Source organism: Podarcis erhardii, assembly GCF_964252035.2.
Source record: "Podarcis erhardii genome assembly, chromosome: 4".
Classification (NCBI taxonomy): domain Eukaryota; kingdom Metazoa; phylum Chordata; class Lepidosauria; order Squamata; family Lacertidae; genus Podarcis; species Podarcis erhardii.
The window spans coordinates 107,435,349-107,461,372 of NC_138508.1; the positions used below are offsets into that span (position 1 = coordinate 107,435,349).

Genomic DNA, 26,024 nt, shown 5'->3' on the forward strand with positions numbered 1-26,024 from the left:
CTTCCTCCCAGAAACTTTTAACTTTCTTACATTCCCACCATAGATGGTAAAATGTCCCTTCCTTCTGTTTGCATTTCCAGCACTTGTTGTCTGCCCCATACATCTTTGCCAATTTTACGGGTGTCAGATACCACCTGTACTGCATCTTCATCACATTTTCCCTGAGCAACATACAGGCTGTAAATTTTATATTCACTTTCCAGAGTTTTTCCCAGTCTTCCATTTGAATGTTATACCCCAAATCCCTCGCCCACTGTACCATCACTGACTTCACCTCCTCATCCTTAGTGTGCCACTCCAGAAGTATTTTGTACATTTTTGAGAGGTTTTTCTGTTCACTGTTTATAATCTCTTTTTGAAATATTGACTCTTTTTCTTCATAACCCCTCTCCTTCACCTCTACTTTAAACATCTCATTTATCTGAAAATAATGGAGCCACCCCTGTGTGAGCGTTTTAACCTGTTCGTATGGTTTAATTTTCCACTTCCCACCTTCGTTTATAACCATTTCTCCATACTTCCCCCATTTTTCTTCCATATTAACTTTCTTAACACCCATTAGCTCCTGGGGAGAAAGCCAGTGTGGTATTCTTGGTTCTAATATATCCTTATATCTATCCCAAACCTCTATTAGTGGGCCCTTAAAAATATGACTGGTAAACCCTTTATGCACCCTTTTCTTGTCCTTCCATAGGTACGCATGCCACCCAAATTTGTTGTTGTACCCCTCGAGATCCAATAACTCTCTATTTTCCAGCCTAACCCAATCTTTCACCCAACATAAACATGTCGCCTCATAGTAAAATCTCATGTCGGGTAGAGCGAAGCCCCCTCTCTCTGTAGCATCCGTCAACAACTTAAATTTAATTCTGGGCTTCTTCCCTTCCCAGACATATCTAGAGATGGCTTTTTGCCATTCTTTAAAAATTTTTGTTCCTTTTAATATGGGTAGGGTTTGAAACAGAAATAACAACTTGGGTAGCAGCATCATTTTGACCATCGATATTCTCCCCCAAAATGATAATTTCAGCCTGGACCAGACCTCTAGATCTTTTTTGATTTTATTCCAAGTCGGGACGTAATTATTTTGATATAAGTCTATATTTTTGTTAGTAATCCAGATTCCTAAATACTTTACCTTTTTAACGATTTCTATTCCAGTTTGTTGTTGCACTGATTCAATCTTGTCCTGATCCAAGTTTTTAACAATCATTTTTGTCTTACTCTTATTCAGTTTAAATCCTGCCAGTTTCCCGAATTCCTCCGTTTCATCCAGAATTGCCCTTATACTTTCTATAGGTTCTTCCACCGTAAAAACCACATCATCTGCATAAGCCTTGACTTTATACTCATTTGATCCTAACATTATCCCTTTAATTTGTTTATTTTGCCTTATCGCATTCAACAGCACTTCCAGGACCACTATAAAGAGCAGCGGTGAGAGCGGACAGCCCTGCCTCGTTCCCTTACCAATTTTTATGTCCTCAGTGGTAACTCCATTGATTATCAGTCTTGCCTTCTGCTCCGTGTAAATTGCTCCTATACCATTTAAGAACTCCTGTCCCACCTCCATTACTTCCAAATTTTTAAGCATGAAGTCCCAGATCACATTATCAAAAGCTTTCTCCGCGTCTATGAAGATTAAGCTAGCTGGTTTGTCACTTCTATCTGATAAGTATTCAATAAGATTTATTATAGATCTTGTATTATTTCTTATTAACCTACCCGGGAGAAAGCCCGTCTGATCTTCATGTATCGTTTTTAATAATATCTTTTTTAGTCTTTTGGCTAAGATACTCGCAAAGATCTTATAATCCGTGTTTAATAAGGAAATGGGTCTGTAGTTCTTAATTTGAGTTAGGTCCGAATCTTGTTTTGGGATGATTGTTATAAAGGCCTCTTTCCACGAAGCGGGCATATCTCTTTCTTTAAGAATGTTGTTCATTACTTCGGTTAGTGGTGTTAACAGCGTACCTTTCATTTCCTTATAATAACTCGATGTAAACCCGTCTGGACCCGGTGCCTTCCCTCTTTTTAATTCTTTTATCACCTCTTCTATCTCTATGCTGCAAATTGGGGCATTCAACTGATCTTTTTCCTCTGGTGACATCTTCTTCGTCACCTTATTTTTTAAGTATTTTTCTATCTTTTTCTTATTGTTCCTTTCTTTGTTTCTGTAGAGATGTTCATAAAAATCCACAAACCCTTTTCTAATTTTTTTCGGGTCAGTTGTTTCTTCTCCATTTATTGCTATTTTATTGATTGTATTTTGCTCCTTCCTCTTTTTGACTTGCCACGCAAGCCACTTACCAGATTTATTGGCAAATTCAAAGTTTTTTTGTCTTAACCATTTAATATTCCACTCGACCTCCTTATTTATTATAGTTGCAACTTGTGTTTGGAGGGACTTTATTTCCTGTAGTATCCTTTCATTATTCGGCTTTTTAATCAGTTTCTGCTCATTATCTGTAATCTGTCTCAAGATCTCTTTTAACCTCTTTTCTCTGTTCTTTTTTTTCACGACATTTTGCTGGATAAAAAGACCCCTCATTACAGCCTTACTTGCATCCCATACCGTGCTTGTTTTCACCCCCTTATCGAGATTATCAAGGAAGTATTCCCCTAGTCTTTTCCGAATTTTTTCCACAAATTTTTGGTCATCCCATAAATTATCATTTAATCTCCATCTAAAGATTCGTCCTTCCACTCCTTTCATCTCCATTTCAATTGGGTTATGATCCGATAAAACTTTAGCTTGAATTTCGACTTTTTTCACTCTTGGAGACAATTCGTTCGAAATCCATATTTGGTCTAATCGTGAAAAAGACTGGTTCGGTTCTGAGTGGTATGTGAATTGTTTCTCTAAGGGATGTTTCAGTCTCCATATATCGATAAGGTTACAGTTCTTAGTCAGTGTAAAAAATGTCTTAGGTAATTTGCCGTCTCTATTATTTGAGTTTCTTAGTCGATCCATTTCATTTGAGACCACGTCATTTAAGTCTCCCATTAATATGATTTTTTGGTCCATATAATCAAATAGCTTTTCTTCCAATAAGCTAAAAAATTCTGTCTTATTCCCATTGGGGGCATAAATCCCCACTATTATCAAAACTTCGCCTTGCCAGTTTATTCTTACCGCTATTATTCTTCCTTCCTCGTCCTTAAATAATTGGTGTGCCTCAATTTTGTTTTTAATATATAGTACAACTCCCCTTTTTTTCTCCTTATCCGAGGAGATAAATTCGTTCCCTAACCTCTTATTAATCAGGATTTTCCTATGTTTCTTTGCCACGTGCGTTTCTTGTAAGCATGTGACATCTAAGTTCTTCTTTTTTAAAAAATGCTCAATTCCATTCCGTTTTTTTTTTATTATTCATCCCATTGACATTCCAACTACATAATGTTAAAGTCATTTTTATTGAATTTGGGATTTTTTTTTTTTTTATTAGTCTAAATTCTCTCTGGTTCTTCTCCTTCTTCGTCTTCTTCCTCTTCCTCTGTTTTCCTTTCCCTCCGTTCTACCTCTTCTCCCAGCTGTAATTCCACCCTCGGACTCCTCCCGCCTTCGGCTCCTCTCGGCTCCTCCTCTCCTTGTTGAAGATCTTTATATCTTCTTGTGAACTTTCCTATTTCCTCGGGATTTATCAGTCTTCTTTTTGCTCCTTTATAAAAGAATGAAACACCCTCCGGAAATTCCCAGCGAAAGTCTATTCTATTTTTTTTCAACAGTTGCACCAGTGGTTTATATGGTTCTCTACGTTTCAACAATCTTATAGGAATATCTTTAAACACAATTATGTAATTCCCATCGATGTACAATCTTTTCTCTCTATTCCTTTGTAAAATCAGATTCCTCATCTCTTTATCTTTAAATATGACTAAACAGTCGCCTGGGAATTTTCTTGCTTTGCCTACATTCGTTTTCATTCTATATGCATTTAAAATTGCTCCTGCCACTTCCTCCTCTGCTAGTTCCATCCACTGTGCTAATTCCTTTATTAATCTTTCTTTTATGTTTTCATTTTGTAATTCCGGGACCTGTCTCATTCTTAAGTTCACTTCCCTTTGTTTGAGTTCATTCATCGCAATGGAGTCTTTTAATTCTTCCTGAGTTTTATGCAACTCTACTATCTCATCTTTCATTTTTTCCTCTTCCCGTCTCATTTCTTTCAATTCCTGTTTGGTCTTTTTCAACCCCTCATCCACTCTTTTTGCTACCTCCTTAATCTGTCCTTTAAGTTCACTCACTGTCTCTTCAATCTTTTTATCCATTTTCCCAATTTTATTATCTACCTGCTCTAATTTTGTCTCTAAATTTTTCTCGCTTTGTTTAATTTCTGCAAACATCCTCAGTATTTCTGTTCTAAATTCTGTTTCCTGCTTAGAAGCTTTCCTCTCTATTGGGGTTCCCCCCTCCGCCCCTTTTTTCTGATTGTATGACATTTTCGCTAATCTTAATATATCTAATCTTTATATATCAAATGTCCCACTGTTTTTAGCGGTCTAACCCTTCTTTCTTTATTTTAAAATTCTTGTTCTTACTCTTACTCAAAACCAGTTCTTGGGTTAGATCAATGCCCCTAAGCCGAAACCAAAATTAATCCCTACAGGAAATATAAACCAATTTAAAAATATGGGTGCCAAATACCATGAAACACCAGATAGCAACAGCCAGAATAGGACTACAGATATCCGATGAGCAACTCAAAATACAGCTGGATACAGTAATTGCCGACTTCAATCAGTATTTCTGTCCACTTGGTTGATTTAATTAGTGCTCCTTCACCCTCCAATCTCGAGGGGGATAGGTTGCCCGTTATATACCAGAGTGATCAGTTTGAAATCTTCTTGCTGCATCTCTGGGGCACTGAGAAGGGCCTCCTAACTTCACAACGTCGCCAACCTCCCCCAACTTGCAAAAGCCAGAATCTAAACCACCTGTACAATGCAAAAAAGATTAAGATTAAGCCAGTAAGTCAGATGAAACTCAAAAAAGTAGAATATTGTGGAAAAGTTCATTTATTTCAGTAATTCAATTTAAAAGGTAAAACTAATATATGAGATAGACTCATGACATGCAAAGCGAGATATATCAAGCCTTTATTTGTTATAATTGTGATGTTTATGGCGTACAGCTGATGAAAACCCCAATTTTTCTGAGTTTCACCTGTATATAGGGAAACTTCCTTAACATGTATAAAGCTAAGATGCTGAGCTTCCTGGTTCCACAGGACTCCATGAGGCTTTCTTCTCAGAAACTGTGTCTGGAACTGCTCTGTCATTTCATAGGGTTGCTGTATTTCAAAAAGTAAAACTTTGGTTCAGCAAAGTTGCTGTTTCCACAGCTTTTTCCATCACATTGCCATACATCCTCCTATACCATTTTTACACCCAAAAACTAGGACATGCCAGGAATAGCAGGAGTCATAGCAGGAGTCATGGATTCTCAGTGCAAAATCAGAGACTCCATCCATACCTTTCTATGCTAAATTATTATTTGTATTTTGACTAACTATGCTGTCAGGTGGGCACTTTCTGCCCCCCAAAGGCCTGCTTCCATGTCATTTCTCTCCAAATTGTATGCCCAAGTTATTGAATTTTGCAAATAAAGAAAATTCAGACAGACCTTTGAAGCGGTGGGATGGAGCGGTTGGTAGTAGTTCTAACTTCCTGTTTAGTACATATGAAGTTGCCAGATCTACTTTTTATCTCCTTCTGTTGAGGCAATTGCACAGGCATGTTGTCAATCAAGTTTATGATATGATGAAACAGACATTAATCAAGATGTGCTTCAGTTAAACTGTTAAGCTACTCTATATATCTACAGCAATTAATGCCCTTGATTAATGTACATTAATGTAATCAAGCAATTAATGTACACTCATCCAAGGCAAAGGATGAATTAAAAATACTTTTAAAATGTATACATATACTAAGTGCTTTTTAAAAAAGAAAATGAAAAAAGGTATTGGCACTCACCATGTAGTTGCTACAGTAAGTGCCACACTTTTCACACACTTTTTTTGGGGGGGGGAGGTGCTGGTGCTGCATACCCTTTCGTACCCCCAGAAAACAGCACTGAGAAAACAGCACTATTCCACCCACAACCCCTGGCTTCTCCTTTAATTTCCACTTTTACAGTGTCTGATGGAAATTATTTTAGCATTTCATTTAATCTTGGGGAAAGTGATGGTTCACACATCTGGTCCAGATAATCTTCTAAAGTGTTTGCTTATGTAAATTAAAAGTGAGATTTATATCTGCTGTAAATCGGTGCAATTTGTTTGTGCTCACAGCTGAGGCTAACAAAGGTTGCATTTTCAAATCTGTATAATTCAATTTCCACTTTACCTCTAATTCATGTCATATTAGCATATAGAGGGTACAGGCTGAACTGCCACCTTATTCGAAGATTTAGCTATGCCTGTTCCTTTTGACATAGACCTGCACCTGAGTATGTTCAGTGAAAAATATCACAAACAGATGAGAAGCACATACGTCCATCCAGGTGACCTCATGGATTCTGGTTTTGGTGAAAGAACGGAGATGTGAAAGAGGAAGATTAGAGTGTGCCATTGCCCGTGCAAGGACATGGGCCAGAATTTAAGGTGACGGGACAGAGGTTGAGCGAGATTTTTGCAGTGCTATGCAAGAAGAAGTGTCATGATCTGGGCATCGATAATGTCTATGCAAACAGAAATATCAAATCAGTGCCACACACATATTTCAAGCTCTGTCAGTTCTGGCATCCTCTTTTGCTATTTGTCTAGAATCAAAACACGGCAAATGCTCAGATGGCAGATAACGGGGCGGGGGGGAGAGGCAACAGTGCCCTTGGGGTCTCCCCATCACTTTCACCCAAGTCAGCTGCTCCTCCACCAGCCCCAGCACAGCTGCTGATCTGAATGGGAGAAAGGCAGAGATTGGGCAAGTCACTGGATGCTTAGGAGGGGGCTGCTGCTGTGTTTGCACAGATTAAACTTTCAGCAGCAAGCAGGATGTGTGGATAGGTGAGAGGTGACTTTGCCATAACAGAAGCTAAATGTTAGCTTTCTCCAGCTATCTGATGTCCTTCTTTTAATGCAAATCAGAGCTAAATTCCAATTACCTGTGATCTAACACTTCAGCATTGTTGTTTGTATGAGGCTTTTCCCAGAGGCAGCTGGCTTAACTTACTTGGCTTAATTGAAAAGCTCAGCCTTGGCATTTGAGTAATTGGAAATATTTTGTTTCACCAAATATTAAATCCCTCAGTTGAAGAGCAGGATGCAGAACATTTGTTTGTTTGTTTTTTAGTTTGGACATCTGAACAGCAGCAGATGCTAAGTTGTTTTTGCATCTTCTACATATTTTCAGCAGTTTGAGTTTCAATGCAGTGTTGAATTTTATGACCCTTACATGTAGAATGTTAAGGACTGTTTAAAGCCTTGAGTGTCTGAGCAGTTATTTCTAAATTTGCTTAATATGCATAGAAATCATCATAAGCAAGTTTTAGTATCCTGTTTTTGGTGGTTCTTGTGTAACTGCACACTTACTGCTTGATCTGATGAACTAAGAGAGCCAAGGGATCAGGAAAAAGGGGCATATTTGTGCAATTCCTCCAGCAGCATAGAATTATACCAGCCACTGGGCACCTCCAAAGACCAAACAATTTTTCTCCTCAGGGTGCTTTGTAAATGTATTCATGGATTATTAACATTCCCAGTTGGGCCAGATTTCTGTAGGATAGGACCAGACCAACTTTGAAAGGCTCCGCTGGATAGCTCTGGGAGGGAGTATCAGAGAAGAACCTCATCCTCATTGCCACAGAATGATGAACTCTTGCTCATTTTCAGTCAGACCCAGGGAGACTTTTAAGCCACTTGTGCTTCAGTGTAAATTGCATGGAGAATATTTGCATGCCGAAATCTAAATATGCTGAGCTGAAGATAATAGTATTGCCACGGAGTGCTGAGAGAGATGGGGGAAGGCAGGAGAGAAGCAGGTAGCATCTAATTGTCTGGCATGCCTATTTCATGCAACTGGCAGAGCAGAAATGGATTTGAAAAGATGGATTTGCAGAACATTTCTGAATGACTGTGCAGCTTTCAATAAAAACTCCATTCATCTGGAACTTGAAGATCTATAAGTTCAAGTGAGGATCACCATAAAAGAGGTGACCCGTACAATACTCAGATTGTCTCTCTTCATCTCTATTAGCTGATGCAGGCCCTCCAGCACAAAGGGCATTTCTGGAGTGGCCACGACCCACATCAGAAATAGTCGAAGAAGGACCTCGCTTCATACAAGAGCCATGTTCTGGACTATTTCATTGGAATCAGCACTATCTAGTAAAATTAAGGAAAACTTTTGACAGTAGAAAATGACAAGCTTTGGATTACCTCATGTGAGCAAGTGTATCTCCATGTGGGAAAGAATGAGTTGTGTGTACACTTTGCTTCACAACACCATCAAGAATTCACATCATGCATGGCTATTGTGAGGGAAACCTGCACAAGACTGGTGCAGAAACTTGGCTGGTTTGGCTGCTCACAAGCTGCATAGGCCAATGGCAGAGGACTTCTGTTCCATTGCTAAGTAAAAGTGATTATTTCAGCCACTTCCAACCACTTTGTAGCAGCCAATAAAGCTTCAATTGCCTCTGGGTGCAGGAGCAATTTGGGCAGAAGCATCTGATAAGCAAGAGGAAAACTTCAGAACATTGTAAAGCTCTTGCCTTGCAGGCTGCATGGACTCAGCCCACAGCATTACTACCAGAGGAAAATCAGACTCCTGAAAGATTTATTGGCTGGGTGCAAAATCTCAATTTGATTGTCTTCCCAGCTACTATCAGGGCATCTGAACCCTTTCCCACCAGGTTTAAGAATCTCATTTTTAATGTTCTAATATGGAGATTTGGGGAGAGATACTTCTTCCTACACTTTGCATTATATAACATTCTATTGTTACTACAAACATTTCAGATTATTTCACTCAATGGATGAGTTAATGTAGTGCAACAAATTATTCCATAAAGTTAACTATGAAGTAGGCTGGCCATATGTACACCCTCACAATGATACATCCCCCCTATTCTAGCTTTAGAAGTTGCTTAATTTCATGCTCCTCAGATGCTTTAGATGCCAATTTTGGATCATTACTTTGGGACAGAGGGATTTCTATTTTCAGGTTGCATAAAAGATAAATGAGATGGCCATGGCATGCCAACATTAATGGAATAAATATGCATTTGATTGTCTGCTTACATGATGCCATGAGAGATCTTCCTGTACATGTGTCATTTATATGACTATGGAAGCACAAGTAATTCGATATGTTGGGTATGTTTAGCCTGGAAAGCTGAGAAGAAATATGATAGCTTCAAATAGTTAAAGGCCTGCTACATGGAGGATGGAGCAAGCTTGTTTTCTCCTGCTCTGGAGGGGAGGACCCAAAGTTACAAGAAGATTCCAACTAAACATCAGGAAGAACTTTTTGATAGGCTTGCCATATTTCAAAAAGTAAAATTCCTGACACCCCCAAAGTTGTTGAGGAAACAACCAAAATTGTTGAGCTCAGAATTCCTTTCCCAGCAGATGTGGAACATTTCAACCCGGCCCCAGAGTGAGATCCCAGCATTCTGCAGAAGGAATAGGAATGGCAAGTTCACCTTTCCTTCACACAGACAGGAAGCAGAGCAAGGTGGTGGGTGATCATGCACCCCTGGCAGAACCGTCCAAATGATGCCCCCCAGCCATGGACAAATCAGCTCTTCTTTCTGCCTCTCCTCCAACCCCCGCCCCCCCCCATTCAATGTTTGGTTGTTTTTGTTTTGCATTTTTTTTAAAAAAAAAAGGGAAAAAATGGGGGGGCAGAAAAGTGGGGGAAAGGAAAGAAAAACAGGTTGCCGTACATCCTGGAAATTCCTGACATCTCTTAGATTTATTTATTTTTTTAATCTCCCCAGACACCTTTTTAGGTGTCCGATTTCCTGGCATGTCCAGAATTTTCCAGACATATGGCAAGCCTATTTTTGATAGTAAGTGCCTTTTGACAGTGGACCGGTCTCCCTTGGGAGGCTGTACCTTCTCCTTCCTTGGAGGTTTTTAGGCAGAGGTTGGATGGCCATCTGTCATGGATGATTAAGGTGAGATTCCTGCATTGCAGGGGTTGGACTGGATGACCTTCAGGGTCCCTTTGTACTCTAATAGTCTATATTTCTATACCTATATTGCAAGAAGCAGAAAGTAACAACTATGGAGTTGTTGATCTAAAGATTTACACAATAGATCACACAACGCATATTTCGTATGCCAGGGAGGTGTATATTTCCAAAAGGATAAATGAGACTCCCTTTCTGGGCATCACCACTCTAATCTGCAAGGCTGCTGTTCATTTCCAGTGCCCTTGACACAGGCATGCTCAGTAACAAAAGTTTTTATGTGCAAAATCAATTTCAGAATAAGGCCCATTGATTTCAGTTTATACAACATGCAAATGCTTCCTATTGGGAAGAATGTATACGAAGTAGCTCTTTAAGTTACAGTACGTTTATTTTCAACTTTTCTTATAAAATTAAAACACATTAAAAGCTATCACATTCACAAGCTTAGAGTGAAGACCTGTAGTAACTGGAGCTGATGTTTTCCTCCAAGTGACATAAAAACCAGCTCTGTTTTGTTCCCTGTAAAGTGCTTTTTCAGTTCTTTCCAGAACTCTCTTAAAAAGGGGAATTACTTTTGTATGTTAAAGAATGCTGGTGTGCATTGTGTGTATTGTGGAAGACAATGGAGCCATAAAAATGGCTACAGTTCAGCAGGGGCTATAACAATGGAAAAGAGGTGAGAAATATAAAGAAACATTGTGAAGGGAACCATAAGGGATTGCTAACAATCTCAGGTTGCAGCAGTGCTGCAGCTTTGTCATAAAATGCCTATCTGGCAAATCTGCAGTGGGTACATTTTAAAATAAGTACATTTTCTTACTTTTTGCAGAAAACACAGATGTTTTCTGATGTGGCGAAACAGTTAAGAGATTGCGCTCAAAATAAGGGAGTCCTTCCTTGGAATCTCACTTCTGCCAAGAGGAAAGCTGCTCACTCTCTCCGGTTCCACCTCACCGCTGCAATATGAGATGAATTAAACTAGCCTACCTTATAAGGTTGTTATAAGGAAGTCAAATACTGTAAGTAGCAGTAATAGGATGCCAGGCTTTGAAATAAAAGTGTTTATTTTGTCCAACTTAGAAAGGAATGAGTACTTTGCTTTTCCTCTCATTTGCAAGTTTTCCACTTTCTGAAGCTTGCAGAAGGCAGGGAGGGAAGCACCTGTCATCATCCGAGAGTCTTCCTTACCATAAAACAATAGATACTGTTGAAGGCTGCATGCCAATTGAAACAGTGCAGATGCTGAATCCATGTGGGATCTAATAAATCAAGTCTTTGGTAAGCAGCCTTTTGTAAGTAATAAATCAAAGGTAAGCAGCCCATTCTTACAGCAGACCTGTAGCCTCCTGTCTCTGTAATCATGGCAGGATTAGTACCTTTGCTTTGCCACAGGTGAGTTCTTGGTTTTTGTCAGCAGTGCCTGCTGTGAATCAAATGAAGCTATTATTTTCACCCAACAGTATCAAGCTATGTTGATAAAGCAACAAGCACAGAGCCCATTCTGCAACATGGGTTGTTTGTCCTGCACTGTGATATTTCTCTTGTTAGGGTTGTCTTTCCTTTGGCCACGTATGCTTCCCACATATTTAAATCAAAATGCTGAGTATTAAGCAACACTCATCGTTGGCACATAGGCTTATTAACTAAAGAGTAATTAGAATGTCACTGAAGGATTACAGGAAAGCACACAAGCGGGTGTCACAAATGTTTACTTCTGCACACCACATTGTTTGCTCACAGATAATAGCTCGCCTCAAAGCAAACAATTTCCTCTTCAGCATTATAGGCAGGACAGGGTGGAGGACCAGCTTCACCAATTAGTCCATCTTTGAATATTGAAGAGCCATGTTGTTCTTAAAAGGAGACTTTGTAGCCAGAATGTATTGCAGGTCATAAACTTGTTGTGTTTGAGCACAGCACCCAAGAGCCCTACACCTGCCAGAGAGAGATTCCTCTGGAATCTTGACGGCTTGGGTGTCTGAATCCTTCACAAAGGCCAAATACTGTTAAATTTTTTTATACCACCTGTGCCCCCCCCATGGTCTTGTAAAACTTAGATCAGCAGCTTAGGTGAAACAGGAATCCCGTGAGGTAGTTTAGACCACAAAGGAACTGATTATCACCTTAACACACCTTTGTGTGTGAAGTTCAGAATCTTTGGGAGGCGTCCTGTCCTATAGGAATGGTCAACCCTCCTGGAAATGTTTGAATTGAAGGGTGACATAGAAATGTTACATAGATGTCCTGGTGTAGCAACAAAACTGCCAGCACATTTGCAAAGCTAAGCAGGGTCTTGTCTGGTTTCAAACTGGATGCGTGCTCTGATTCCTGCCTTGCAGGGGCTTGGCCCTGGCAGCCTTCAAGATCCCTTCCAACTCTACAGTTGGAACTCCCAGGCCTCAGCATGGTCAGCTGCAAAGAGCCTCCCATGTGGTGGGGTCCTCTCATGGGCCTCTGAATGGCCTCTGGGAGAAGCATGGTGTTGCACTCGAGGAATTTTTCATCTGATCCAGCAGGGATCTTCTGATGTTCTTGTTAGACTAATCAAAGGCAATGCTCTCCTTTACATGGTTAGCAGTCATCCTGACCCCACAATCATATAGCATTACAAAGAATTTCACATAACAGCTTTCTTTCTGTGTTTTGAAGGGGGAAATTTTTAAAGCCAATTTACTAACTTCTTTATACTCTGAGGTGAGCTTGCAGGGCAGCAGCTGAAGAAGGAGCAAAAAGGGTTTTCTCGTGTGTGTGTTTCTTTGTGGCTGATTAGCTGCTCTTCCTGTGCAAAGGTCAGAGGGGGCAGGGTTTCTGTTGAGGCAGGTGATTAGCTGTGGGAGGAGCTTGATCCTTCTTTTAGATTTAGGGGAGCTAGTCTCAAACGTTTGTTGGGGGAGACCTAGGGGGTTTTTTTTGGGGGGGGGGAGTTATTTGTCCTGTCTTCACGCTTTTTATGATGGAGGACTGCTGTAGACACCCACAACGACACGTTCTCAAGATGGAGGGTGAGGGAACAGCTGCAGTAGCCTGCGGTTCCTGCGCAATGTTTGCCATCTTGCCAAAGGTTGCAGGCAGCTTTACCTGCAGCAATTGCATGTTGATTTCCCTCTTAGAAGACAAAGTCCAGCAACTGGAGGAACGTGTAGCTACGCTTCAAAGAATTAGAGAGCTGGAGCTCTTCTTGGAAGCAACAGAGCACACCGTCTCCACCAAGGAGGAGACAGGAGACTCCCCTGAGGAGGAGGCTAGTTCACCAACACAGGAGCCAGATATATGGAGAAACGTGACTCAAAGAAGTAGGAGGCCCAGGGTTCGCTCTGATTGTTTAGAAATACACAATCACTTTGAGGTCCTCTCCCCGAGCATGGAAGACGAAGAGCAGACTCCATTTGAGGATCTCTCCCTCATTACAGTCGATCAGGTATATGAAGACGAGCAGCAAAGTCAGTCCTCAGGGAATGTGCAGGCGACCTTGGAACGGACAGCTCACGGAAGAACCCCGACCAAACCTAAGAGGAGGCGTGTAGTGGTGATAGGGGATTCCCTACTGAGGGGAACAGAAGCAGTGATCTGTGGGCCTGACAAGATGTCTCGGGAAGTGTGCTGTCTCCCCAGGGCTAAGATCCAAGATGTAACTGAACGACTGAAAGGAATCATAAAACCCACTGACAAATACCCCTTCCTCTTGGTTCATGTGGGAAACAATGACACTGGAAGCAATAGCCTCCAGAAGATCAAAAGAGACTACGAGGCTCTGGGCAGGAAATTGAAGCAATTAAATGCAAAAATTGTCATCTCATCTGTCCTCCCAGTTGAACGACGTGGCCCAGGGAGAGAGGGAGAAATAGTGGAAGTGAACAGCTGGCTTCGCAAATGGTGTAAACAGGAACGGTTTGGATTCTTAGATCACAGACTGCAGTTTCTTGAAGATGGACTTCTGGCAAGCGATGGGCTGCACCTCAAAACAGTTGGGAGGAATGTTTTTGCCAAATATCTCAGAAACCTCATCAGGAGGGCTTTAAACTGACTAATGTGGGCGAGGGAGACAGTGCTCCTGAAGGTAGGAGTCTATCAATTGATGGAGATGATCATCCAAATGTCATAGACCAAATGGAGCAAACAGCACACAGACCTAGTGGTGGGAGGAAAAAATCCTTAAATAAGAGACACGGGGGAATGATTAATGGACTTCAATGTCTGTACACTAATGCGCAAAGCATGGGAAATAAACAAGATGAGCTTGAGCTCTTGGTACAGCAAACTAAATATGACATAATAGGCATCACTGAAACCTGGTGGGATAAGTCCCACGATTGGAATGTAATAATGGAGGGATAAAATCTATTTCAAAGAAACAGACCAGACAAGAAAGGAGGAGGAGTGGCGTTATATGTCAGGGATGTGTATACCTGTGAAGAGATCCAAGATTTAGAACCTCAAAGCCAAAGTGAGAGCATTTGGGTCAAAATTAAGGGAGAGAAGAATAACAGGGACCTCATTGTGGGAGTTTACTATAGATCCCCAAGCCAAACGGAGGACATAGATGATGCCTTCCTGGAACAGATGGCCAAGCATGCAAAAGGAAGGGAGATAGTAGTAATGGGGGACATCAATTACCCGGATATTTGCTGGATGTCAAACTCAGCCAAGAGCATAAGGTCAAACAGATTCCTCACTGGCCTTGCAGACAACTTCGTTGTCCAGAAAGTGGGAGAAGCAACAAGAGGAACAGCCATTTTAGATCTGGTCCTAACCAATGTTGATGACCTGGTTAGTGGGGTAGAAGTGGAAGGATCATTAGGCGCGAGTGATCATGCTCTTCTGAAGTTTACTATACAGCAGAAAGGAGCAGCCAAGCATACTAGGACTCAATTTCTTGACTTTAAGAAAGCCGACTTCATAAAACTTAGGGAAGTGCCGGGTGAGATCCTGTGGACAGTAATACTAAAAGGAAAGGGAGTTCATGATGGCTGGGAGTTTGTTAAGAGGGAGATACTAAAAGCACAACTTCAGGCAATACCAATGAGACGGAAACATGGAAGGTGCCTAAAGAAGCCAGGGTGGCTATCTAAAGAACTTTTAACTGAGTTAAGATTACAAAAGGATGTGTACAGAAAATGGAAAAGGGGGGAAACCACCAAAGAGGAATTCAAACAAATAGCCAGCACGTGTAGACACAAAGTCAGAAAAGCTAAAGCACAGAATGAACTCAGGCTTGCTAGAGAGGTTAAAAGCAATGAAAAAGGCTTTTATGGGTATGTTCGTAGCAAAAGGAAGAACAAAGAAAAAGTGGGGTCACTCAGAGGAGAAGATGGTGAAATGCAAACAGGGGACACAGAAAGGGCTGAACTCCTCAATGCCTTCTTTGCCTCAGTCTTCTCCGATAAAGAAAACAATGCCCGACCTGAAGAATTTGGAGCAAATGATTCAGCAGAGGAAACACAGCCCAGAATAACTAAGGAGATAGTACAAGAATACTTGGCTAGTTTAGATGTATTCAAGTCTCCAGGGCCAGATGAATTGCATCCAAGAGTATTAAAAGAACTGGCAGGTGTGATCTCAGAACCACTGGCAGTCATCTTTGAGAATTCCTGGAGAACAGGCGAAGTCCCGGCAGACTGGAGGAGGGCAAATGTTGTCCCTATTTTCAAAAAGGGGAAAAGAGAGGACCCAAATAATTACCGCCCAGTCAGTCTGACATCAATACCAGGGAAGATTCTGGAGCAGATCATTAAGCAAACAGTCTGTGAGCACCTAGAAAGGAATACTGTGATCACCAATAGTCAGCATGGATTTCTGAAAAATAAGTCATGTCAGACTAACCTGATCTCGTTTTTTGACAGAATTACAAGCCTTGGAGATGAAGGGAATGCAGTGGATGTAGCCTACCTTGATCTCAGCAAGGCATTTGACAAGGTGCCCCATGATATTCTTGTAAAGAAGCTGGTAAAATGCGGTCTTGACTATGCCAGCACTCAGTGGATTTGTAACTGGCTGACTGAGCGAACCCAAAGGGTGCTCATCAATGGTTCCTCTTCATCCTGGAGAAGAGTGACTAGTGGGGTGCCACAGGGTTCTGTCTTGGGCCCGGTCTTATTCAACATCTTTATCAACGACTTGGATGATGGACTCAAGGGCATCCTGATCAAATTTGCAGATGACACCAAACTGGGAGGGGTGGCTAACACCCCAGAGGACAGGATCACACTTCAAAACGACCTTAACAGATTAGAGAACTGGGCCAAAACAAACAAGATGAATTTTAACAGGGAGAAATGTAAAGTATTGCACTTGGGCAAAAAAAATGAGAGGCACAAATACAAGATGGGTGACACCTGGCTTGAGAGCAGTACATGTGAAAAGGATCTAGGAGTCTTGGTTGGCCACAAACCTGACATGAGCGAACAGTGTGACGCGGCAGCTAAAAAAGCCAATGCAATTCTGGGCTGCATCAATAGGAGTATAGCATCTAGATCAAGGGAGGTAATAGTGCCACTGTATTCTGCTCTGGTCAGACCTCACTTGGAGTACTGTGTCCAGTTCTGGGCACCACAGTTCATTTTTTAAAAAAATAATATTTATTACTTTTAAACCTTACAAACAAGAAAAGAAAGTAAAGGAGAATAAAGAAGAAAGAAAACAAAAGAAAGAAAACAATACAATACAATATATAAACAACACACCACACAACATTAACACATTAAACTAAACAGAACAGAACAAAAACAATTTAAAAATATACACCATACCATTTCAATGCCTTATCTTTCATTCCCTTGTTTCATCGACTTCCTCTCACCTCCCTTTTTGTATTCCACTTCTATTAATTGTTTCAGCAAATCCTTTCCATCTTTCACTATTTTCTGTCATAACTTATTTTAACCTTATTTCCGTTAATACTAAAATACTTATTTATGCTTAACTCCTTATAACAGTTACAGATAGGTAGCCGTGTTGGTCTGCCATAGTCAAAACAAAACAAATTCCTTCCAGTAGCACCTTAAAGACCAACTAAGTCAGTTCTTGGTATGAGCTTTCGTGTGCATGCACACTTCTTCAGATACACTGAAACAGAAGTTTCCAGACCCTTCTATATAGTGAGAAGGTGGGGAGGGGTATTACTCAGAAGGGTGGTGGGAATGGGTGATTGGCAGATAGCTGTGATGAGCCTGTTGACGACTCTTAACGACTGCAATAGGTCTTACAGGAAAAAGCAAGGGGTGAAAAGGTGAAAAATGGCTTTGTCATGTATAATGAGATAAGAATCCAAGGTCTTTGTTCAAACCAGGTTTTTCCATGGTTTTGAGTTTGGTGATAAGTTGTAATTCAGCAGCTTCTCTTTCCAGTCTATTTCTGAAATTCCTTTGTAGTAAAACAGCTACTTTGAGATCTTGTATAGAATGTCCTGGGAGATTGAAATGTTCTCCTACTGGTTTCTCTGTCTTGTGATTCCTGATGTCCGATTTATGTCCGTTTATTCTTTGGCGTAAGGTCTGGCCTGTTTGTCCAATATAGAGAGCTGAAGGACACTGTTGGCATTTTATGGCATACACAATGTTAGACGATGAGCAATTAAATAGTCCCGAGATGGTATGTGTGATGTTGTTGGGGCCAGTAATGGTGTTGTCCGGGTGTATGTGGCAGCAAAGTTGGCATCTGGGTTTATTGCAGGCTCTGGTGCCAGTGTCCGTGTTAGGTCTGGTTGTAGTATTATTGTGGGTTAGGAGTTGTTTAAGACTGGGTGGCTGTCTGTAGGCAATGAAAGGTCTTCCTCCCAGAGCTTGAGAAAGAGAACTGTCATTGTCCAGGAGAGGTTGTAGATCTCTGATGATGCGTTGTACTGTTTTAACTTGGGAGCTGTATGTGATGACTAGAGGTGTTCTGTTATTTTCTTTTTTGGGTCTGTCTTGCAGCAAGTTCTCTCTGGGTATCAGTCTGGCTCTGTTGATCTGTTGTCTAACTTCATCTGTTGGGTATTTTAGTTCTAAAAAGGTTTGCTGTAGATCTCTTAGGTGAGAGTCTCTGTCTGTAGAATTGGAACAGATGCGGCTGTAACGTAGTGCCTGGCTATATACAATGGACTGTTTGGTATGTTTGGGATGGTAGCTAGAGGCATGTAGATATGTTTGTCGGTCAGTTGGTTTACGGTATAAGGTGGTGTCTATGTGCCCATCCTGTATTTTTATAGTAGTGTCCAAAAAATGTATTTCTTGCATAGATTGATTCATTGTTAGGTTGAATGTGGGGTGAAAATCATTGAATTTCTGGTGGAAGGTGTCCAGGGTCTGTTGACCATGTGTCCAGATGATAAAAATATTGTCAATGTATCGCAGGTACAAGAGAGGTTTGAGTGGGTAGGAGTTTAGGAAACGTTGTTCTAAATCTGCCATGAAGATGTTGGCATACTGTGGGGCCATGCGGGTGCCCATTGCTGTGCCGCTGATCTGAAGGAACAGGTCATCACCGAATTTGAAGTTGTTGTGGGTAAGGACAAATTGGCAGAGTTTGGTGGCAAAGTCCGCTCTGGTTTTATCTGAAATGGTGTTCCTTATAGCTTGTAAACCATCGTTGTGTGGGATGTTGGTATACAGACATCCCACACAACATCCCACACAACCAACATTTTACCCTATGTCTATAAATAAACTTTAAACTTTTTCCAATCTTCTTCCACCATCTCTTCTCTTCTCCCTGGTCTCGGATTCTGCCAGTCATTTCCGTCAATTCCATATAGTCCATCAACCTGGTGATCTTCTGTCCGAGGCTCTTAACTCTTTTCCTGGTCCCTTCTGCAAATCTTCTTCATATTTATACATACACTTTACTTTGTCTTCTTTGTCTTCTGCTGATCTTGTTCTTAATTTCCTTTCTTTGATGCTGAAGAGTAGGTCTTGGGGGAGCTCCAACCTAACAATGTTTTTATTCCTTCTCGACATGTCATCCATATCTCCGTGGTTAAAACTAAAATCCAAAAGATATTTCAGGACGTGTTTCAAAGTCCCTCCAAATCTGCAGGTCCCCACAACTCCAATTTCCTCCTGACCCAGGTCCAGATCCCAAAGGTCAGTAAAGCCCTGCATGAGGTGATCTATCCAACTTTCCTTCTCCAGTCCAAGCAGGGTTCCAATCTGACTTTCTCTGAATTCAATCATAGAGGGCAACAACTTGTAATCATCAAATTGCCTCTGTAAGGCTGGGGCTCTCTCCCTCTCCACTTGTATTACTTTAGGTTCAACAACCACAACTTTCTCCCTCGCTTTCTCCACCATTTGGCATATCAAAGTATATTCCTGTATCGGTTCCTGAATAGTTTCTGTGTAGATGTTCACTTTTTGTCCCAAATTAGTCACTTTTTGTCCCAAAATATCAATTTTAATACTCATCACATCCGTCTTCTTGTGGAGCTGTTCCAATGACTCACTTATCTTGCATAGTGCAATCACTAAAGCTTCTTCTGTCGACATTCTCAAGCAATCCAAGGTCAATCTCACGGTTTTCTCTTGCAGCTGGAGATTCCACCAGCCCAACTCTTGTAACAATTTCAAAGGCTCCCTCTAGAGGGAAACAATTTCTCTTTGTATCAATCCTTTTAAGCACAGTTCAAGCAGTAAAATTAGTTTCAATTTTCAGCTACTTTTACTCCTTTTTAAACGCAGAAGGAGACAATGAAAGCAATGTATTTCTCTTATTTAACTAACTGTCACAGTCAATGAACTTTCCCAAAAACGTCAGTCTTACTAGCAGTCCATTTCAAGGTTCAGAGCGGTGGTAATCCAACTTTCTTCACTCTCTCCTGCAGGCTTACGCGATCCAAAATTTCCCCCCTCTTCTCCTGCCTCCAAGGGGGGTTGAATGATTTTAGCCATTGGAAGTTTAATCCTTTACATAGGACTTTCCAAGCTTGCAAATTCTTTGCTTCAATCTATTTACAAAAGGGGAAGGCGGACTTCCTGTTTGAAACCTCCCCGTTTCGGTGCCAAATTAAGATGTTTAAAAATCCAATTTTCCGTTCTACTCACGGGTAGTTGTTTAGAATCAAATTGTCCACAGGAAAAAGTCAGCGCTCTCCAGCAACAGCAATGCGGCTTCACTCCGTGAAAGAAGCAGTCAATTCGAAGCACCGCGCCACTCACCCCACATCGCTCCAGATCCCCGAAACTGGGTCTCCCCGCGAGTAGGGGAGGCGCAAAAGGTGCCAGCCGAATCCCACGTTCACAGGCTTCTCCCGCCTGTGATTTTTAGTGGGTCTCTGCCTTCGGCGTGGCGGGCAGACCCTGAATTCCACGGAGCAAGTTCCTCCCGATCAGAGGAATTCCGCCATTGACGGAGGCGCTAACCCGGAAGTCCTGGGACCACAGTTCAAGAAGGACACTGACAAACTGGAACGTGTCCAGAGGAGGGCAACCAAAATGGTCAAAGGCCTGGAAACAATGCCTTATGAGGAACGGCTAAGGGAGCTGGGCATGTTTAGCCTGGAGAAGAGGAGGTTAAGGGGTGATATGATAGCCATGTTCAAATATATAAAAGGATGTCACATAGAGGAGGGAGAAAGGTTGTTTTCTGCTGCTCCACAGAAGCGGACACGGAGCAATGGCTCCAAACTACAAGAAAGAAGATTCCACCTAAACATTAGGAAGAACTTCCTGACAGTAAGAGCTGTTCAACAGTGGAATTTGCTGCCAAGGAGTGTGGTGGACTCTCCTTCTTTGGAGGTCTTTAAGCAGAGGCTTGACAACCATATGTCAGGAGTGCTCTGATGGTGTTTCCTGCTTGGCAGGGGGTTGGACTCAATGGCCCTTGTGGTCTCTTCCAACTCTATGATTCTATGATTCTATGTGATGTAATGAGGGTTTAATCCTCAAAAGGGAAAGACTTCCGGGTTAGCGCGAACGGCTAATGGCGGATTCCCTCTGAGCTCCGGAGGGAATCGGCTCTGCTGAAGACGGGTCCTGCCGTGCCGGCGACACGGGGACCCTCAGAAACCGCAGGCGCGGAAGCCTGCGGACTTGGTGACTCGGTGGGCACCTTAAGCGCCCTCCCCGACCCACGAAGAGCCTTTTTAAAGGCTACGGAGAGGGTACGGAGAGTGGCGTGGTGCTGAGAGTAGACCGCTACTTCAGTAGAGCAAAGCCGCAAGCCATGGCCGGAGAGCGCTGACTTTCTTCCCAAAATTTGGACTGGATAACAAAGGACCCGTGAGTAGTGGAATTTGGACTTTAAAAAAATTTTATCCTTTGAATTCGGCACGACCGGGGGATGTGTTAAAGGGAAGTCTGCACCCCCTCTACTTATAGACGATTTAAAGCAAGGAACGGAGAATTAAGGCGGAATGAATACTGTTTTGATGATTTAAAAGTTTTTCACAAATTTCACCCCAAAACCCGGGAGTGTCCTGTTTGGGTGCCGGAGGAAGAAGTGAAAGGAGTTTGACAGCTGTCAAAGAAGCTGTCAAACGGGCGGACAAAGTAAAGAATTTTGTTATTTAACAACTCTCTGAATTAAAGATGATACATTTGAACTGAGGCGATTGGAAACAAAGTAGTGATTATAACAAAGTAACAGATTATTCGAAAAGGACTACTAAATAACTGAAAGCCCCCTAGGGGGAATTGGTGACATTACAATGGCTGCAGAGGGAAAATTACTGGCGGAGATAGAAAAAATGTTCTTTCTCGTGGGAATCCTGCAAGAGCAGAGTATGGCTCTGAGCAAAGTATTTATGACCTTGAATTCTGAAACAAACAACTCTGCTGAATGCACAAAGGAGACCTATGACAAAAACTCTGCAGCTGAGCAGGAAGAGATGCTTTTGGAATTGGCAGAGAAGAAAGAAGGAGTGCAGACACTACAAGTGGAAAATATCAACCAGGAATCTACACTGTTAGAGTATGAGCAAGAAGACCTTTGGATTACAAACCTGCGAAAGATGAGAAAGAAGAAGAGGGAAGTCCCTGGAGTACCTGGAATATTAAAACTAAAAAGAATAAAGCAACATGATTGGGACTTTCCTCTTGAGTATGGAAAAGTAGATGATCCTTCGCAGCAAACACTTCTTAACATTCTGGATGAAAGAAAATATGATGTGACTTTGACTGAACTCCTTCGGGGTCTTAGGACCAACAAAGAGGACTACCAATATACTTGGCAGAGAGGGGCCGACAGAGAATCAGACGCCTCGGACGTGAGGAATCCGGGCTAAGAACTATTTTTTGTTTGTTTTTTGGACATTTGTTTGGGAAGGGACAGAAACCGGGGCGGGGGGGGGGAGAGAGAATAGAATTATAAAATGTTATGATTTGTTTTATTTGGTCAATGTGACCTATAATTAATATAATAAAGGGAAAATTTGTGGAAGGGAAGTTAGATCGACCTTAAAAAAAAAAAGAAATTAATGATTATAAGAGAATTGGATAAGTTGAATATAGATAAACAAAAAGAATTAAATTTTTAAAAGCAATATGAATATGTTTAAGACGTTAGGTAAGAACTTGCTGAATTAATTATTGGGACTGGGATGTAAGAGGAGGGGGTGGGGGGAAGTCAATGAAAGTGGGTAAAGAAAATTAGGGTATGAAATTGTATTTGTGTGTTTTTGTCTTTGTGTGTGTGTTTGTTGTTATAAAATGTAAAAACCCAATAAAAATTATTAAAAAAAAAAAAATCCTCAAAAGGAAAGTGCCCATTGTCTTTCTCATACATACTTATTCTCTTTTATTTTACTGCTAGTAACATAACCAAATCAAGTCTTAATTGTAACTACTTTGCTTGTGCAAAACAGATCAATCCGTTCCATCAAGAATGTCACCCGGCAAAGCAGTCAAGTCTAATTGATTCTGCAGGCTGCACAAGGGCCATTATAGCATTTTCCGTAAGAGAGTCTGAATCAATACTACAAGCCCCTCATGAAAAATGTGTGTCCAGCTGGCAAGATCACTTGATTCCGTTGTCATCATAGGAGCTTCCAGGAGCTGGCTTACCATGAGGAATACCTAGTGGGGGGGGGGAATAGGAGAGAAAGGACACGATCCAGTCGTCAAGCCCACTGAATATTAGTCCAGGGTTCAGAGGCATGGCAGGCAGAAAAAGCAGAAAAAGCAAGGAGCTATTTGCCCATTTGCATGGTTCCCCCTCCTTGCCCCACTGAGATAAACTTTGTGCACAGCGTGATTTTGGTGGCCAGTGAAGAATCGAGTTCCACATGTACACTTCAATCTGTTTTTAGAGATCAGGAAATATCTGGCTGAAAACAACCAGCGGGTGGCTGGTGATCTATGTCTGTGATAGAGCTCCACATCCCACTAACCTGTTGCATAAAGCTTTGCTTCTGGCTAAGGGTGCTATTCTTAAGATTGCAATCACCTTTATCATGCTTAAGCAACCTTAACATATCAACCTTTCAGCTGCTTTCAAAAAACCAACAAAAAAGTGCTTTCAAAAAACCAACAAAAAAAATCTCGGTATAAAAAAAAATAGATGTCAAGGAGACATTCAGGATTAACCTCCCTGATGTGCTAGTTTTCTAGATGCATGATTTTTTAAAAAACAAATCTGGCAGATAGGTTAGGATAAGGTCTAAAAGAAAGGGAGTGGAACTGAGAGTGAGGAAAGCAGAATAAAATAAAGCATAGAAAAGTGGTACATGAAGAATCTCTGTAGGGAAGAGCACTTTAAAGATCAAATCAGTGTAAATAAGTTATAAGAATAAATATTATCTTCAGCTTTCTCATTCAAAAAGCTTATGAATAAATCCCAGTGCTCTATAAACTTATTCTCTTGTTGATTTCTGACTCCTTTTAATATATATTACTACTTGCCTTGGGTAGCAGCAGGCATGCAACGTTCATGGCAATTGAATGGAAAACACAGAAATTACAGGCATCGAAAAAGGAACTGGAGGTTCCATTGCCACAGGAAATTTAAACTAATGAAACAGGAAGAATGAAGAATGTCTGATATAATAATGTCTGAATTAATAATCAAAGAAATACAACATGAACCAATGAATGAGGTTGTCCATAATGACAATGAATGGAACAATGAAACAAAATACATTTATTGCACACATCCACTCCCAGGTTCATGCAGATTTTGAAGGGGTCCCTTCTGTAATAATCCTGTGCGCCTCACATCATGGGTGTTCTTTGGACATCTGGATATATAGCAATCTCCAGTTCTGTAAATGTGATCATTTTAGTATGACCAGGTTCTTTATTCATCCCACAATTCAGGCCAGATGACCTGTTTGACGAAGTCCCTTCTGCTTAGTTATGCCAAACGCAGCCCACCCCCAATTTGTGGTGGCTCAGCAGGAGCTCAGGGCATCTTGTCTTTACTGCCTGCATGGGATTGTCCACATGGGGGCAGGGGGACTGTCCAGGGGCTGGCAGGCTAGAGCTCACAGTTACTTGACTGCATTTGACTTAGTGGGTCATCATTTGTGCAGACGATGAAGAAATCATTGAACAGATTACACTGTGGACAAATACTACTGTGATTCAATCATTATAGTAATGGATCTGAAAATCCTTGTGGGCTGGGAGTGCAGGAAGGTTAGCTCAAAGTAAACCATGAGCCCCAATTTCAGCTGACATCTGATCACTGACACACCTTACAGTGGCATCTTATGGAGTCTGAGGTAGGCAAATCAAGTCAAGGAAAGAGATAATGGAGCCAGTTTTGCTGGGGGAGCCAAGCCTTTTAATTTCAAAATGCTGTGATGATATGATCTATGATCACCAAGCATGTTGAATGGGGCTTTCTGTTCCAACACAGCAGGTCTGTATTTTTCCTTTAAACTGGTTTTTATTTCTCTGCTCTTTTCAGCTTCTGTATAAACACTGCATAAAAACTGGAAGCTTCAACAGAGCAAAGTGTAACTCTGGTTCCTCGAGTGATGTCAGTGCAGACATAATTATCATCTTTAACTGAGATAGAATTTTAGATTAAAAGATTTAAGAAAAGGTATTCAAAGCATCCTGCCTGTGCATTTCACAGTAGCATGGTTAGCCTTGAGAAAGACAGAAATTTTGCACCAGGTCCACTTTGAGTCCCACCTTCCAGTGGTGTGTAATCCCTGGAAGAGTGAATAACACACACACACCTGCAAAAATAGATTAGCTTCCTCTGCTTTGCCCCTTTCTTCTCTGATTCTGATATGGTATCTATGCTCTGTTATTTAGAAATAACCAAATATTGCCACAGTTTTTCAAGGGAAAATATGTTGAAGAGGCATCCATGGATAATTTTAATGCGATTGCACATGGTTCATTTCGGGCTTCCTCTGTGTGGGACTGAACAGCCTTGCAAGTGCGTGGCCCAAAACTGACCTGCAGATGGGGCGGAATTGCATCCACGTCTTGGATCCCATGGAGACCCACAGGAGAAAGCTGTCCCCTGGGCCCTTAAAAGGTGGGGAGGCTTTATAAGGCTTCACCCTTCAGAGTTTGGGGGCATTTTGCTGTGCAAGCTTCTCTCCTGTCCACCCTCAGATTAGAGCCTTCACTGGGCAATCTGGCTGAGAGGGCCAGAAAGAAATATTTTCTCTCAGCCTGATTGGCCCTTGCTTGGGAATTTTCACCCTTCCCCTCAGTGAAACTTATGGCTTTCCTCTGTTAGGCAAAATAACATTTTGTACATTGAAGGGTGGAAATGGCACTGGGCAGGATCAACACAGAAAGGGGGAGCTCACAAGGGACTTGAAGGGTCTCTGCCTGGCTGGAATCCTCATCTGGGGCGCCAATGAGACCTTGCAAGCTTGGCCTGCACCATGGCAAGGTTCAACCCTGGCTAACTTTCACAGAAGGGATTTGGTGTGGTCCTACCCCAGCAGATCCCAGAATATAATTATTAATGAATCTGAAATCAAATAATGAATATTTTAATG

The 26,024-nt window shown here is 41.5% G+C and overlaps 1 protein-coding gene across 1 annotated transcript; it reads left to right on the forward strand.

Annotated features, from left to right (window-relative positions):
* Positions 1-14,126: 14,126 nt before the first annotated feature.
* On the forward strand, positions 14,127-25,069 carry LOC309340634 (uncharacterized protein; the record flags this gene model as incomplete). The annotated part of the gene is made up of 3 exons (XM_081859516.1): positions 14,127-15,375; positions 15,535-16,021; positions 24,965-25,069. Exons 1-3 carry the CDS (start codon positions 14,705-14,707, stop codon positions 25,067-25,069), a joined length of 1,263 nt encoding a protein of 420 aa, XP_081715642.1. The 5' UTR covers positions 14,127-14,704.
* Between the last annotated feature and the right edge of the window lie 955 nt (positions 25,070-26,024).